Source organism: Carettochelys insculpta, chromosome 1, assembly GCF_033958435.1.
Source record: "Carettochelys insculpta isolate YL-2023 chromosome 1, ASM3395843v1, whole genome shotgun sequence".
Classification (NCBI taxonomy): domain Eukaryota; kingdom Metazoa; phylum Chordata; order Testudines; family Carettochelyidae; genus Carettochelys; species Carettochelys insculpta.
In genome coordinates, this window is record NC_134137.1 from 379,710,662 (window position 1) to 379,724,724 (window position 14,063).

The 14,063-nt window shown below is 65.1% G+C and overlaps 1 protein-coding gene across 7 annotated transcripts in view; it reads left to right on the plus strand.

Annotated features, from left to right (window-relative positions):
- The window catches only part of SBF1 (SET binding factor 1), a 123,044-nt gene that overhangs the window by 107,013 nt on the left and 1,968 nt on the right, over window positions 1-14,063 (plus strand). Inside the window, exons 24-42 of one of the 7 annotated variants that reach the window (XM_074976432.1) lie at window positions 1,951-2,126; window positions 2,594-2,671; window positions 3,833-3,975; window positions 4,062-4,269; window positions 5,633-5,829; window positions 5,900-6,037; window positions 6,756-6,848; window positions 7,102-7,224; window positions 7,744-7,928; window positions 8,108-8,284; window positions 8,859-8,960; window positions 9,062-9,247; window positions 9,423-9,549; window positions 9,630-9,760; window positions 11,331-11,564; window positions 12,852-12,962; window positions 13,214-13,428; window positions 13,572-13,659; window positions 13,747-13,878. In XM_074976432.1, the coding sequence (XP_074832533.1) occupies window positions 1,951-2,126; window positions 2,594-2,671; window positions 3,833-3,975; window positions 4,062-4,269; window positions 5,633-5,829; window positions 5,900-6,037; window positions 6,756-6,848; window positions 7,102-7,224; window positions 7,744-7,928; window positions 8,108-8,284; window positions 8,859-8,960; window positions 9,062-9,247; window positions 9,423-9,549; window positions 9,630-9,760; window positions 11,331-11,564; window positions 12,852-12,962; window positions 13,214-13,428; window positions 13,572-13,659; window positions 13,747-13,878 (2,844 nt within the window). The remainder of the gene's footprint in view (window positions 1-1,950; window positions 2,127-2,593; window positions 2,672-3,832; window positions 3,976-4,061; window positions 4,270-5,632; window positions 5,830-5,899; window positions 6,038-6,755; window positions 6,849-7,101; window positions 7,225-7,743; window positions 7,929-8,107; window positions 8,285-8,858; window positions 8,961-9,061; window positions 9,248-9,422; window positions 9,550-9,629; window positions 9,761-11,330; window positions 11,565-12,851; window positions 12,963-13,213; window positions 13,429-13,571; window positions 13,660-13,746; window positions 13,879-14,063) is intronic. The other 6 variants (XM_074976439.1, XM_074976461.1, XM_074976469.1 and 3 more) reach the window with 6 other exon arrangements.

A 14,063-nucleotide genomic window follows, 5' to 3' on the forward strand; every position in this document is an offset into this window, starting at 1 on the left:
GCAGAGAAGGGCCAGGAAACTGACCGGAGGTGTGGAACAGCTGCCAGGTGAGGTTAGAAACCCTGGGACAATCCCCACCTCAGTCACCTTAGAAAAGAGAGTGGGGGCAGGGGGAAGGCGCACAGTGACGGAGGTCGGTACATCTGTGGCTGGTGCGGAGAAGTGTTTTACCCCTTCCCCTAACATAAGCACAAGGGGTCACCCCAGGAAGTCAGCAGGCCCGGGTCTGATGCAGAATTGCTTCAGTCAGTGCGTGCACAGCCGGCAGGCCTGGCTGCCGGGACATGGTGATGGCCAGACACACAGTGGGATCAGAACAGGTCCCTGAAAGGTGAAGAGTCAAGCTGGAAGGACACGCAGCCCCCTGCCCTGGGGGCCTGTGCCTCCCTTGGATGGCCAGGAGCTGGGACTGGGTCACTCCCTTTCCCTGTTGGTTCCCTATGAAGGGTCTGGGATGAGACCGGATCCTGGGCTTAGATGGGCCATTGCTCTGACCTTTATGGCCGTTCTTACTTGTGATATATTATCTGACCTCGGAGCTCGCTGCTGGCTTCATGACAAAGCGGTGCGCCCTGAAAAGCAGGTACCGGGCGGCCAGGAAATAAGCTGGTGCCCTCCCATGTCGAAGGTAAAAGCCGTCTGTGTAACGATGGGCTTCCTCCCAGCACTAGGCTGGGGTGACGTGAGCTGCCCGAAGCCCTGTCTTGGGTGCGGGGGATCGGAACCAGGTGTCTTTTCTCGTTCCTGTTCTCCAGAGATGGAAAGGGACGGGGCCGGCTTGTTTGATTTTTGCCGCGGGTGGCGTAGCTCAGACGTTGCTGGTGAATTTTGGCAGCTGTATGTGCCAGTTGCAGGGTCTAAACTGCCCGAGTCCACTGGCAATGACCAGTTTTGAAGCTGGCACGTTCTGAGTCCGGTAGAGTCAGGCAGGGCCTGGCCAACAGGCTGGCTCGGCAGCTGCTGGGGTCGGTTTTGTCCAGGTCCGTAAGTTTCCCCACGTTGTGTTGTGGAGGGGAGCATGCGTACGGAGTTGAGCGACAGCTGCTTCACAGCTCAAATGGCAGTCACACCTGGGTGTGGGAGCCGGGGGGCAGGTTGGGTTCTCACCTCAGACCATTTGCATTCTCCTTCCCTTCCACTCCTGCTGGCTGCTGCCTGTGAGCCCCCCTGGCTTGGCCTGGCCCGGCCCTGGCTGGGAAGCGGGGCTGGGAAGCAGGTGTGGTTGATGGGGGGAAATGGGCTGCAGAATGCGTGAGCCAAAGTGGGGGAGATGCTCACCTGACCTTTCCTGTGCTCGTGCCTCTGGCTCTCTCATGGGCCTGCAGTGCTGTGGGTGCGTGCTGGCCACGACAGCCCTACTTAGGGATACACGAGTGTCTGCTCCCTGGCTGCCCCCTGGAAAAACTTCTCTGTCCCCAGCACTGAGGTCCACTCAGGATGCTGCTCCAAGGGCAGGGCAGGGCAGGGCCCCCTCTGAGCTGCTGGAACCCCATGTGCTGGGGACTGCAGACGTGTCTGATTTCTGTGCCTAAGGGACAGGAAATGTTCCTGCAGGCAGAGCCTGGGGTTGGGTCCAGGGACTCCTGAGCTCTGCCTCTCACTTGGCTGCCTGGTGGAGTGGGCCATTGTCTGTGCCCTGGCTTCCAGGGCCTGTGTGCTCTCAGCAGTGCAGGAAAGGGGCCACCCGGCCCTGCTGCAGGGGTGGAGCTGGGGCCAGGAGCAGATCCCTGAGCCTGCGCTGGGAGCGAGTGTGGTGCCATTGGGACCCCAGTATCTCCCGGGTAGGGCCTGCAGAGCCCCGGGCCACATTTGGGGGACGGCAGTGCAGAGAGCTGCCCCTGCGGGCTGGTCGGAGTGTGTCGCTGCCGGCAGCTGAACGCCCCCCGGCCCTGGCTCAGGCGTGGGGGCCACGGCCTCTGGCAGCGGCATGAGCCTCCCCTGTCCCCGCAGCTGCTGCGGATCGCCTTCGACGAGGAGGTGGCTTCGGAGAGTGCCGAGGTCTTCAGGAAGCACCTGCACAAGCTGCGCTACCCTCAGCATGTCCACGGCACCTTTGCCTTCACCGTGGGCCAGTCGCCCAAGCAGGCCTTGCAGCCCAAGGCCAAGGAGAAGAACCCCTCGCTCAGGTACCGGGCTCTGTGCCCGTGCCGGGCAGCGTGGCACACAGGGTGCTCCTTGGGTCCCTGTCCGAACCCCCAGTAGTCTGGCTTCTCCCTTCAGAGCCCGGCCTCGTGCCTCCTTCCCCAGCCAGGAGCAGAGCCACAGCATTTGTGGGCGCTGAGCTCCCCTCCCTCCAGGACTGGCCCCCTGGTGCCGAGGGGTAGGAGCGTGTCGGAGGCAGTGGCTCCACCCTGAGCCGAAGGGGAGGGAGCAGCGCTGGGCGGAGGGCCCCCTTCTCAGACCTGGGACCCAGCCGCCCAGGTCTCCTCCCAGCCCTGCAGGTGGGGCTGGGGAGCTGGCCCTGTGCATGGTGCAGCCCTGTGTTCTGCCTCCCGCCGTCCGTGCTAGCAAGTGCTGCGTCCGCTGGTGGCTGCTGCCTTGGGCTTGGTGCTGCGTGACGTCTAAGCCTCTCTCCTGTGTGTTTGTGACCCAGCTCCCAGCAGGTGACCGATATGTTCCAGGGCCTGGCAGTGGGGGTCATATCCCTCGGGCACCTTGGCCATTCGTCCACGTAAGACACCTTCCCACGGGACAGGGGCTCACGAGGTGGCACTGGCTCAGCTGCACCTTCACTGCTCCCTGAGTTTCTCCCTTTCACCCCCTGCATGCGAAGGGTGCTGGGACCTCCCCTGCGGCTGGGCGCTTTCCACTGGGCTGCAGGGCTAACCCTGCCCTGGCCAGGCCGGTGCAGGCTGGGCTGCAAACTTGGTGCCTCTCTCTGCCTTCCAGCACAGGCTAGAGTAGGGCCCCACCGCAGCACAGTCCCCCAGGCTGGCTGGAAGGCGTAGCTCCCGCATGGCCCCCGGGGGACTGGGCCTGTCTCCATTTGCAGCCGCTCTGGATGCATGTCCATCCGCATCACCTCCTGTGCTGTGCGCTGGGTCCAGTCCTGTCCCCAAGCCCAGGGCAGCCTGAGCTGGCGGCCGCAGCAGCGGGTTAGGCAGGTGAAGCACCGAGCCCCAGAACGTGTGCTGTGCCTCCTCCTCCCAAAGCCTGGGGGCAGCCTCTGGTGCCTGCGCTGCAGGGCTGCTTCTGGGGGCCTGGCTGCCAGGGTGGGGCCACCAGCAGCTCCGCCCTGCTCAGCGCTGTGCTGGGGGGAGCCTGGGATGTCAGAGACCCACAGTCCATTCCCAGCACTGCCCCGGGTGTCTTGCGAGCTCTGGCCCTCTGCCGTGGCTCCTGGCTGCCCGGTGGGAGGTCGGGGGCTGCAGAGAGCTAGCTAGTCACGTGCCCAGCACCTGAGAAGGTCGGTCATCTGCGCCCATCCCTCCCCCCTTCAGCGCTGAGCTGTGGCCTCTGTGTCACCCAGAGGTGAAGGGAGCTGGTGCCCTTCAGCTCCACCCAGTGGGCTCCGAGGGGTCCAGCTTCCTCCGGCTGCCCTTTGGGGTGTGGGAGTCCCTTGGCAGGAGCTGGTGGACTGACCTGGCCATCCCGTCCTGCGTCACAGCCTCTTGGTGGGCTGGTCCCGTCCACTGCCCTCCAGGGCAGGGTTAGTGCAGGCCTCTGAGTGGCACCGGGGATACTCCTGCCTCTGCTTTGCTCTTGGTGCGCCTGAGCGTCAGGGTCTCTCCTGTGCCCCCTTGACGCCGGGCAGGGTGTCTGTGGCCACACCATGGCACATAGGCCTGGGGCTGGGTCCCAGCTCAGCCTCACGCCCCCGCTCTCGTTCCAGGACGCTTTCCAAGAACCTGGTGAAGAATGCCAAGAGGACCATTGGCCGCCAGTACGTGACCCGCAAGAAGTACACACCTCCCAGCTGGGAGCAGCGCAGCGGCCAGCACCTCCAGGAGGACGAGGACGAGGACGAGATCTCAGGTGGGGGCATGGGCGGCCCCCGGGGGTAGTGCTCCCTGTACGGCCGCCCAGCTCCAGTGCCCTGACTCCCGCCTCTGCCTGTGCAGTGTCCGAGGAGATGGACAGGAGCACCCTGACCCCCTCCACCACCATCAAACCCTCCGACAAGATGACCATGAGCCACCTGGTGGAGCGAGCCTGCTGCCGCGACTACCAGCGCATGGGGCTGGGCACGCTGAGTAACAGCCTCACCCGCTCCAAGAACGAGCCTTTCCGCATCTCCACGGTGAACCGCATGTACGCCATCTGCCGGAGGTGAGTGCCTGGCGCGGGGGTCATCCGCCGGAGGCGGTACCTCGGCCAGGGGAGATGGAGCTGACTGCTGGAGGGGAGGGCCTGGCTCAGGATGGGGCGTGGGGAGACCTGCTGGAGGTGGGGGCCTGGCTCAGGATGGGGCGTGGGGAGGTCTGCTGGAGGTGGGGGCCTGGCTCAGGATGGGGCGTGGGGAGATCTGCTGCAGGGGAGGGCCTGGCTCGGATGGCAGGCAGGGGCTGTCCGTGGGAGGCAGTACCTGGGTCAGGGGAGGCGGAGCTGATTGCCAGAGGTGGGGGCCTGGCTCGGGGGGGCAGACGGGGGCCGTCTGCGGGAGGCGGTACCTGGTCCAGGGGGGCAGGGCTGACTGCTAGAGACGGGATCTGGCTTGGGGGGCGGGCGGGGGCTGTCTGCGGGAGGCGGTACCTGGGCCGAGGGGGCGGAGCTGACTGCTAGAGACGGGATCTGGCTCGGGGGGCGGGTGGGGGCCGTCTGTGGGAGGTGGTACCTGGGCCGGGGGGGCGGAGCTGACTGCAGGAGATGGGGTCTGGCTTCGGGGGCGTGCGGGGGCCGTCTGCAGGAGGTGGTACCTGGTCCACGGGGGCGGAGCTGACTGCTAGAGATGGGGTCTGGCTCAGGGGGCGCGCGGGGGCCGTCTGCAGGAGGCGGTACCTGGTCCAGGGGGGTGGAGCTGACTGCTAGAGATGGGGTCTGGCTCGGGGGGGCGGGCGGGGGCTGTCTGCGGGAGGTGGTACCTGGGCCGGGGGGGTGGAGCTGACTGCTAGAGATGGGGTCTGGCTTGTGGGGCGCGCGGGGGCCGTCTGCAGGAGGCGGTGCCTGGTCCAGGGGGTGGAGCTGACTGCTAGAGATGGGGTCTGGCTTGTGGGGTGCGCGGGGGCCGTCTGCAGGAGGCGGTGCCTGGTCCAGGGGGTGGAGCTGACTGCTAGAGATGGGGTCTGGCTTGTGGGGCGCGCGGGGGCCATCTGCAGGAGGCGGTACCTGGTCCAGGGGGGTGGAGCTGACTGCTAGAGATGGGGTCTGGCTTGTGGGGCGCGCGGGGGCCGTCTGCAGGAGGCGGTACCTGGGCCGGGGGGGCGGAACTGACTGCTAGAGATGGGGTCTGACTTGGGGGGTGCGCGGGGGCTGTCTGCGGGAGGTGGTACCTGGGCCGGGGGGGGTGGAGCTGACTGCAGGAGACGGGATCTGGCCCGGGGGGCGCGCGGGGGCCGTCTGCGGGAGGCGGTACCTGGGCTGCGGGGGCGGAGCTGACGGGCCCTGGCCTGTGGGCCGTCGTCGGGGGCCCAGCTCTGGCGTCCCGCCTGCTGTGGCGTGGTGGGCGGTGGCACAGGCTCTGTCTTTCTCACAGTTACCCGGGGCTGCTGATCGTCCCGCAGAGCATCCAGGACAACACCATCCAGAGGATCTCCCGCTGCTACCGGCAGAACCGCTTCCCCGTCGTGTGCTGGCGCCACTCGCGCACCAAGGCCGTGCTGCTGCGCTCCGGGGGGCTGCACGGGAAGGGCGTCGTGGGCCTCTTTAAATCGCAGAACGCCCCCACGGCGGGTAAGCGCCTCTGCCCAGCCCCCTGCCTGCGGGGCCCAGGGCCTGGCGCTGACACCTGCTGTCCTTGCAGGCCCCTCCCAGACGGACTCCACCAGCCTGGAGCAGGAGAAGTACCTGCAGGCCGTGATCAACTCCATGCCACACTACGCTGATGCCAGCGGGCGCAACACGCTCAGCGGCTTCACCTCCGCGCACATGAGCAGTGCAGGTACAGGCCGGCTCAGGCCTCCAGCCGTGGGGCCGGGCAGGGCGGGGCTGTGCCGTCACCGGGGGGTGGGCGCTGGCACCCCAGCATGGGCAGGCCTCCGAAGGTTGTGAGCGCTGGGCCAGGCTGCCTGGCAGCGCTGGCCGACTGGGTCCCCGGCCCGGGGAGGGGCCGGCAGGGCTGGATACCTGAGCAGCGAGACGGCCGTGCTGTGCCTGACCGGCAGGGCCGAGAGCTCCGGAGGCTGGGCTGGAGTGGCACGTCCAGGTGAGTCTTCCGCCACAGGGAGAGCAGGGCTGACCCTTCCCCCGGCTCCATCCCCATTCATTGTCTGTCTGCTCCACCCCACACCAGCGCGGCCTGTTGTGCTAGAGCAGGGGACCCGGGGGCTGTTGGCCAGGCTGCTCCAGGGCCGCCTTGCACTGAGAGGCGGCTGCCAGCCTGGTTGCACCCTGGGAGGAGCTGGGGGAGGGGATTGGGCAGAGCAGCGCGTGGCGGCGCCTGTGCCTGCGGCGGAGCCGGCCTCGGGCAAGGGCAGGTCTGGCAGCAGGCAGTCAGAGCCTGCCAGAGCTGCCTCGCCACCTGGGCCCCCCGGGGTCTGGGGTTCAGCCCCCGCCCATGCTCTGCTCACCCCCACCCCTCCCCGGGCACCGTGGGGGGCAGGGGGACGCTAGGCAGACAAGCAGCAAGGCCAAAAGCCAGTGTTTTGTTGGTGCTACAGATTCTTCTGACAAGAGGCAGCCCAAGCTGGGATCGCTCATGAAGCAGGTGATGGGAGGGAAGGACGATGGGCCAGGCACTCTTAGCCGAGGAGGTGAGGAACGCTGGGCCCAGCTCCCCACCCCCCAGAGCCTCCCGGAGGCGGCCAGGCCAGGCCAGGCCTGGCAGCCGCGGGCGAGTAGTGGCTTCACCTTGGGGTCCCTAGGGCTGGCAGAGTGCGTGGGGCCTGTCCTCGTTGGGGGGAGCCCCGGGCCCGGCACTCGGGTCGCCTGGGAGCACAGCGGGCCGCAGCCACCTCATTTGTACCTACCATTCCGTCACTCGCTCCATCTCACCCTGACATGCAGCTGCCTGCTGTCCGGCTGAGCCGCCTCCGTCCTGTGCTCTCTCAGCACTAGGTCCCCGAGCTAGGGTCATCTCTCTGTCCACCCCCAAGGGCGCCTCGGCGAAGGGCCGCGACAGTCCCCGAGGTACTGTACCGCCGTTGCCTAACCTGCCGGGCGCTAACCTGGTCACGTGACTGTCTGCCCCCCTGCCCACGCCCCGTCACACGACTAACCCCACGCCCCAAACGCCTCCCCCGGCGCGTGGCTGCGCTAACTGCCCTGCCGCCTGGCCCCCTCCCGGCATGGCTTGCTGGCCCCCGCCCCACAGGTAAGTGCAGCCCCAGCTCCTCACGTCCGCCGGTGCCTGGCTACCGGGCGGGGCCACGGGGAGCAGGCCCCAGTGTGCCAAGGGAAGGCGGCTGCTGCCTGCGGAGCAAGAGGGAGCAAGGCAGGTGCAGCCATGCTTGTGGGGAAGAGAGCTGCTCCAGCGCCCACGACTCCTGCCGGCCCCTGCTGGCGAGCGAGCGAGCAAGATGTGGGCCTGATCTGTGGAGCACGCCCAGGCTCTGGGCCAGGGCCAGGGCTGGAGCAGCTCAGCCAGACCAAGGCTGCGGGCCCTGGGTGCCAGCTCCAGGCCAGGCAGTCACCCTGCATCCCTTGCAGGCAAGTGGGGCAGCATCCGGGCCAGCGGGCGCATGAGCAACTATGTCCTGAACATGGAGATCGGGTCCAGGCTGGCTGGGAAGGACCCGCTGAGCGCCCAGCACAACGGGGCTCCCTCAGAGGCTTCCTTCCTTCGCCAGCACCGTGCCTCCCTCTACATCATCGGGGACAAGTCGCAGCTGAAGGTGAGGGGCAGGCCAGGGAGTTCCAGGCCAGGTGCTTCATGGGAGTGGTCCCCGCTGCAGCCAGGGCTGGTCGGAGGAAAGGCTCCCAGCATGCAACCCCTGCAGCTGTCAGCGGGGCTCCCAGCCCTAGCAGGAGAGCCAGGCCTGGGCCTGTGCTGATGCGCTGACCCTCTGCCCAGGGCGTGAAGCCAGACCCGCTGCAGCACTGGGAGGTGGTGCCCATCGAGGTGTTCGACGTGCGGCAGGTCAAGGCCAGCTTCAAGAAGCTGATGAAGGCCTGTGTGCCCGGCCACCCCAGCGCGGACCCCAGCCTCCGCTACCTGCGCGCCCTGGAGGAGTCGGAGTGGCTGTCCCAGGTCAGCGCGCTGAGTCTTGGGCTGGGCAGGGGCTGCCCTGGGGCTGGATCTACCCCCTCTCTGGGGCTCTGTCCGTGGGTTGGCAGCTGGGGCTGGAGGGACTTGGCTGGTATGTCACAGGAGCCCCAAGGTGGGGAGTCCTGGCAGGGGCATTGGGACAGGGCTTGCATCATACCAGCCTCAAGCTGCAGCGGTCAGGGCTGATGGAGACCGAGCTGTCTCGTCTGGCCACCCGTGTCTCCTGGCCTCTGGCACCCGCCCAGCAAACCTCCCTGCTGCGGCTAGAGGGAGCCCAGGGAACTAGCCCGGGGTGTGCGAGAGACCCACCATTGCCCAAAGCCCCCCAGTGCCAAGAGCCTGGCCGTCAGCTGCACCCCATGCAGCAGGGGAAGGAGGCACCGCCCACACTTGCCGCCAAGGCGACCAAGGGGAATGTTCCTTCCCAGCCCCCTGGCCGGAGATCAGGGGATGCCGAGCAGCCAAGTGCCTGCCAGCCAGCTGGGGGCCAAGCTCGGTAGCTGCCTGCTCGGGGGGCAGCCCAGCGCCCTGGTGACCCCATGTGCTGTGCGCGCAGATCCACAAGATCCTGCAGATCTCGGTGCTGATGGTGGAGCTGCTGGACACGGGCTCCTCCGTACTGGTCAGTTTGGAGGATGGCTGGGATATCACCACGCAGGTAGGAGTCGGAGCCCCACAGCAACCGGCTGCTGGGAGCTGGCCTCTCCCCCAGCTCCTGGCGTGAGCCCGCGGCCTGACGCTGGCCTGCTCCTGCCACAGGTGGTGTCGCTGGTGCAGCTGCTGTCGGACCCCTACTACCGCACGATGGAGGGCTTCCGGCTGCTCGTCGAGAAGGAGTGGCTGTCCTTTGGACACCGCTTCAGCCAGCGCGGAGCCCAGACTCTCGCCGGCCAGAGCAGCGGCTTCGCTCCTATCTTCCTGCAGTTCCTGGACTGCGTCCATCAGGTGAGCTCGCAGCTGCTGGGGCTCGGCGGGGGCCTGGGCCTCGTCTCTGGCCGGTGGGCTCAGCTTGCGGGTGGTGGAATTGATGACCAGAGCCAGCCCAGCACTCCAAGGCGCTGCAGACCTGGGCTGCAAGATGGAGGCTGCTGTCCTTTCAGCTGTGTGCTCCTCCCTTCAGATCCACCTCCAGTTCCCCATGGAGTTTGAGTTCACCCAGTACTACCTGAAGTTCCTCAGCTACCACTATGTCTCCAACCGCTTCCGCACCTTCCTGCTGGACTCGGACTACGAGCGGATTGAGCTGGGTAAGGGCCCCAGGCCTGGGCCCCTGTTGCCAATGGGCAGCGCTGTTAGCTGAGCGGCCTCTGCTCCTCTCTCCCCGCAGGTGTCCTGTACGAGGAGAAGGGCGAGCGGAAGAGCCAGCAGGTCTACAAGTCCATCTGGGATTACATCGAGCGGCTGAACAAGAAAACCCCCATCTTCTTCAATTACATGTACGCCCCTGAGGATGGAGAGGTGAGCCGGCCCAGCTCCATGGCCAGCCTGAGGCGCTGTTACCCGCACAGATTTCTCATCCCTCCCACACTCAGGGACACACACACCTTTACCCAATCCGCAGGGCACCAGGCGTGACCCTGTTCATTTCAACTCCCACCTCTCCCCAGTTCCTAGGGCTCAGGGCGTAATTCCCTGCGGTGTGCAGGGTCTGTGCCACTGAAAGAGCCTCACACAGGAATATTCTTATTCTCTGTTGATTTACAATTGCCAAGAAAGCAGAATAGCTGCTAAGCACCAGTATCATGCTCACCAATCTTAACAAGGCAGGCAGGCCGACTGCTGCTGTTGGGACAGACAAAGTCGCTCTCTGGATGCTGGTTGCTGCACCTCAGGGTTTTAGGGGGTGAGTCCTCCTTAAGGTGGTCCTTCTTCCCTCCTGCTTGATGGTTTGTTCTTTCTCCCTCCTCTTTCTTTCTTGGACCCCAGTTGAAGTAGTGAAACTTGAGTCCTACTTAGCTACACCCTGACCAATTATAACCATCCATAACCTACAGTAACAGAATCGCCTAACCAGCACAACCCACCACTTTCACTGATTTACACTTAACAGAATTAATTATCCAGCAGACAGGAGCAATTACAAACCAGACCGTAGAAAAGTGAAGACAGACGTAGAATGGTGATTGCACAACCTCAGCCATTGATCGGTCGTTGCCCACCAGGCGAAATGCTGTTAGCTCAGTTTTCTTTACCCATCTTGAGATCTGTGTAACAGTGGGTGGCCCCAGGGGGTGGTCGGCTGCGTACCAGCCTGGTGTGACACTCTCTTGCACTGGACTGTTGATGGGATGTGTGTTTGTGACTTGTCGCTTCACAGTTCCCGGCTGCTGCGCTTTACTCTGGCTGCAGACAAGCTCTGGGCCTCTCAGTATGGCTGGAGAGCCCATACTGGTTAGCCTGGTACAGCGCCAGACATAACCCCTGCCTCTGTAATATGGGGCTTTTCTCTGGGCACTGCTGATAGGGTCAGTCAGGATGTGAATACTTTTAACGGGGCTCCTGGCAGCCCAGGACTGGGTGTCCTCAACTCTAAGGCACCAAACCCGTCTCAGAGCATGGCTGTCACCACACTGGCCAGCGAGAAGGCTCACCAGCAATTCCCTAAAACACTCCAGCTTCTCTTGCGTGTCCGTGATCCTTCTGGGCCTCGTTCCTAGCAGAGATGCTGCTGATGGGGTGAGCTGGTCCGAAGAAAACGATGGAGGAACTCTCAGGGCGCTCTTACGCCCTGGCCCGCGTGGAGGGAATTCGTTTGTTCTCCCTGTGCCACGCGTCTGAGATGAGCCTGTCCCAGGCGCAGGTCGCCTCTCCGTGTCCTTTATAGGCCATTAGCCGTCGTCCCTCTGGGTTACATGTTACAGCCAGATCTCTCGGGTGTGGATTGGGACCTGATGATGATCTTTGCCCTGCTGCTGGTCCCTGGGGTGGGCGACTGCTAACAGCCCTTCTGGGCAGTGCCGCTTGGGGGCTGTGTCCTGCAGCATGGGGGTCCAGGGCCCCACGTGAGTATTTCCGGCCTGTCTCCTAGGTGCTGAGGCCGTACAGTAACATCTCCAACCTGAAGGTGTGGGACTACTACACCCAGGAGACCCTGTCCGAGGGCCCCTCCTACGACTGGGAGCTGGTGCAGGAGCAGCCGGAGCAGGTGGAAGAGGCAGAGCGACAGGACTCCAGCGCCCCGCAGACAAAGCGCAAAATCATCTGGCCGTGCTACGACAACCGCAGCCGTGTGGAGCCCGATGCCATCTCCAAGCTGCTGGAGGTGAGGGCGGGGACAGGGCTCCGCAGGTGCCTGGCCCCTGGGTCAGGCCAAGAGCCCAGTGTCCCATCTTCTGGCCGCGGCTGCTCCTTCAGAGAGTAGTGAGCAGAGCAGGGCAGTTCTCGGGTGGTCCAGCCCGTGGCCCAGGCCTGGCTTCTGGTGGCCAGAGGCGCAGGACACCTGGCGCTTGGGATGGTGTCCCTGGCTGATAGTCACTGACGGACCTGTCCTCAAGGGACTGATCTAAGCCTTTTGGAACCCTGTTGTACTTCCCCACAGCCAGGAGTGCCACAGGGGGGCCGCCGTGTGTTGGGTGAAGGGAAGATGCTTCCTTGTGTGTGTCTGAAACCAGCCGCCCATCAACGTCACTGGGGGCCCGGGCTTGTGTGGAGGGATAAGTAGCCTTCCTCTGTTCGCTTGTGAGCCGAAGTGGGGGGTGGGGATTTTACCCCCGGGGAGCTGGCAGCGTTTCCTGCTGCCCTGCACTTTTCTGCAGTTTCCCCTAGTTTCACCAGGCAGCATCAGTACAGAGCAGTGAATGAGCTCATAGGTGGCACCTTTGTTCCCTGGAATACCGGAGAAGGGGTGGGTGGAATTTGGCATCTTTTGAATGGGAATGGGAGCTGGAAGGCAGTTCACCTGGGCTGGGGGGGAGGGACAAAGTGGGGGCCAGGCCCTAGCTTGGGGGAGACTCCTCTCTCCCAAAATGGATTGGACTGACGGCTTCTGGTTGCTGTCCTGACACTTCTCTACCTTGCTGCATTGCTGCTGCCTAATAAACCTTCTGGTCGACTTGCTGAGCGAGGGTCGCCTCTGGCTGGGTATGGGGTGTGGTGCTGGGGCCCCCGAGCCCTGTTACAACTTGCTGCACACCAGCCATGGCTTTATAGACCTGCTGTCACCCTCCTCCCCCGCCCAGTTGTGTCTCAGCCCAGCTGCGAAGTCCGTCTTACTAACCTCCACTCAGAGGGCAGCCGGCCCGAGCTCCTGGTCGGTTCTGGCGCCCGTCTCTGCGCCTCTTCCAGTTGTGACCCCTCTGACCTGGGGCCACCAGAACGGCAGGCAGTGCGCACCGTGTGGGCGGCATCACTGGCCTGGTGCAGCCGCTGTTCCCCCAGCCAGGCCCTGGCCCGCCCGTCTGCACCGCTGCCCCTGCCTCCTCCCGGCCCTGGGCTCTGATCTCCCCTGGCAGGGATGGCCGTGCGCTGCTCTGGATTCCCTGGGGCTTGGCCCCTGCCTAGTGGACACACCTTTCCCGGGCTCCCGAATGACCTCTCCCTCCTCCCTCAGGAGCTGCACAACCTGGAGGTGGAGCTGGGCCAGGCACCAGAGCGCTGGAAGGACATGTGGGACAAGGTCAAAGCCTCCCAGCGCACAGACACCCGGCAAGAGGCCAGCCGGGTAGGTCTCTGGGCCATCTGTTCGCAGGGTCTGTGGCTGAGAGGAGCGGTGTGCAGGGAGCCCTGTGCCTCAGCTGCCCCGGGAAGGAGCCAGGGTGCTCTCCCTCGGCCTGTGTGGCTATGGAGGGGTTGCCAGCTCCCCGAGCCCAGGCTGTGTTGTGCCCGTGAGGGTGAGCCAGCACCAGTGGGAGCGGCCGGCAGCCAGGAAGCAGCGAGGGTGGGGCCCTCACGTCCCTGCCCTGTGTTCTGCAGATGGGGTCCAGTTGCCTGTTGATGGCGTCCAGCCTGGCGCCCCACCGGCGCTCGCTGGGGGTCTACCTGCAGGAGAGCGGCGTGGGCTCCACCCTCAACCTCAGCCTGGACAGCGACACCAGCAGCACCTCCACCCCGTCCAGCGGGAAGCAGGGGGTGCGCAAGAGCACCGGCAATCTCTACAGCCAGTTCCAGATGTCGGAGAGCGAGAACAGGTGAGGGCTGCATGAGGGAGCTGGGCCTGTGGCCAGCGTGACCGCCAGGCCTTGGGGTGGAGCGAAGGTCCCATGGGCGGGGCTCTCTGGCTGCCGGGAGGGGGCCCGTCGGTCCGCGCTAACGGCTCTCTGGCCGCCCGCAGGTCCTACGAGGGGTCGCTCTACAAGAAGGGAGCCTTCATGAAGCCCTGGAAGCCCCGCTGGTTTGTGCTGGACAAAACGAAACATCAGGTACTGCGGGTGGGATGGGGCGGGGCGGGGAGGGGTTCCGCTGCCCTGGGCTTGGCCAGGGCTGACGCATGGTCCCATTCCTTGCAGCTGCGGTACTACGACAACCGGACGGACACGGAGTGCAAAGGGGTCATAGACCTGGTGGAGGTGGAGTCCATCACCCCTGGCACCCCCACCATGGGTGCCCCGAAGACGGTGGAGGAGAAGGCCTTCTTCGATGTGAGTGTCTGCCCCAGAGAAACCGGGTGGCGGGAGGGGCAGAGGTGCTGCCTGGGTTGCCCGAGTTTCGCTGTGGGACAGGCTGCCCCAGGCGCTCACCAGCTCCAGCTGCAGCCAGATTGTGTCTCCAGGAAGGTGCTGCCCCCCTGTCCCCACAGTGGGGGCCATCTACTCCCTGGGCAGCA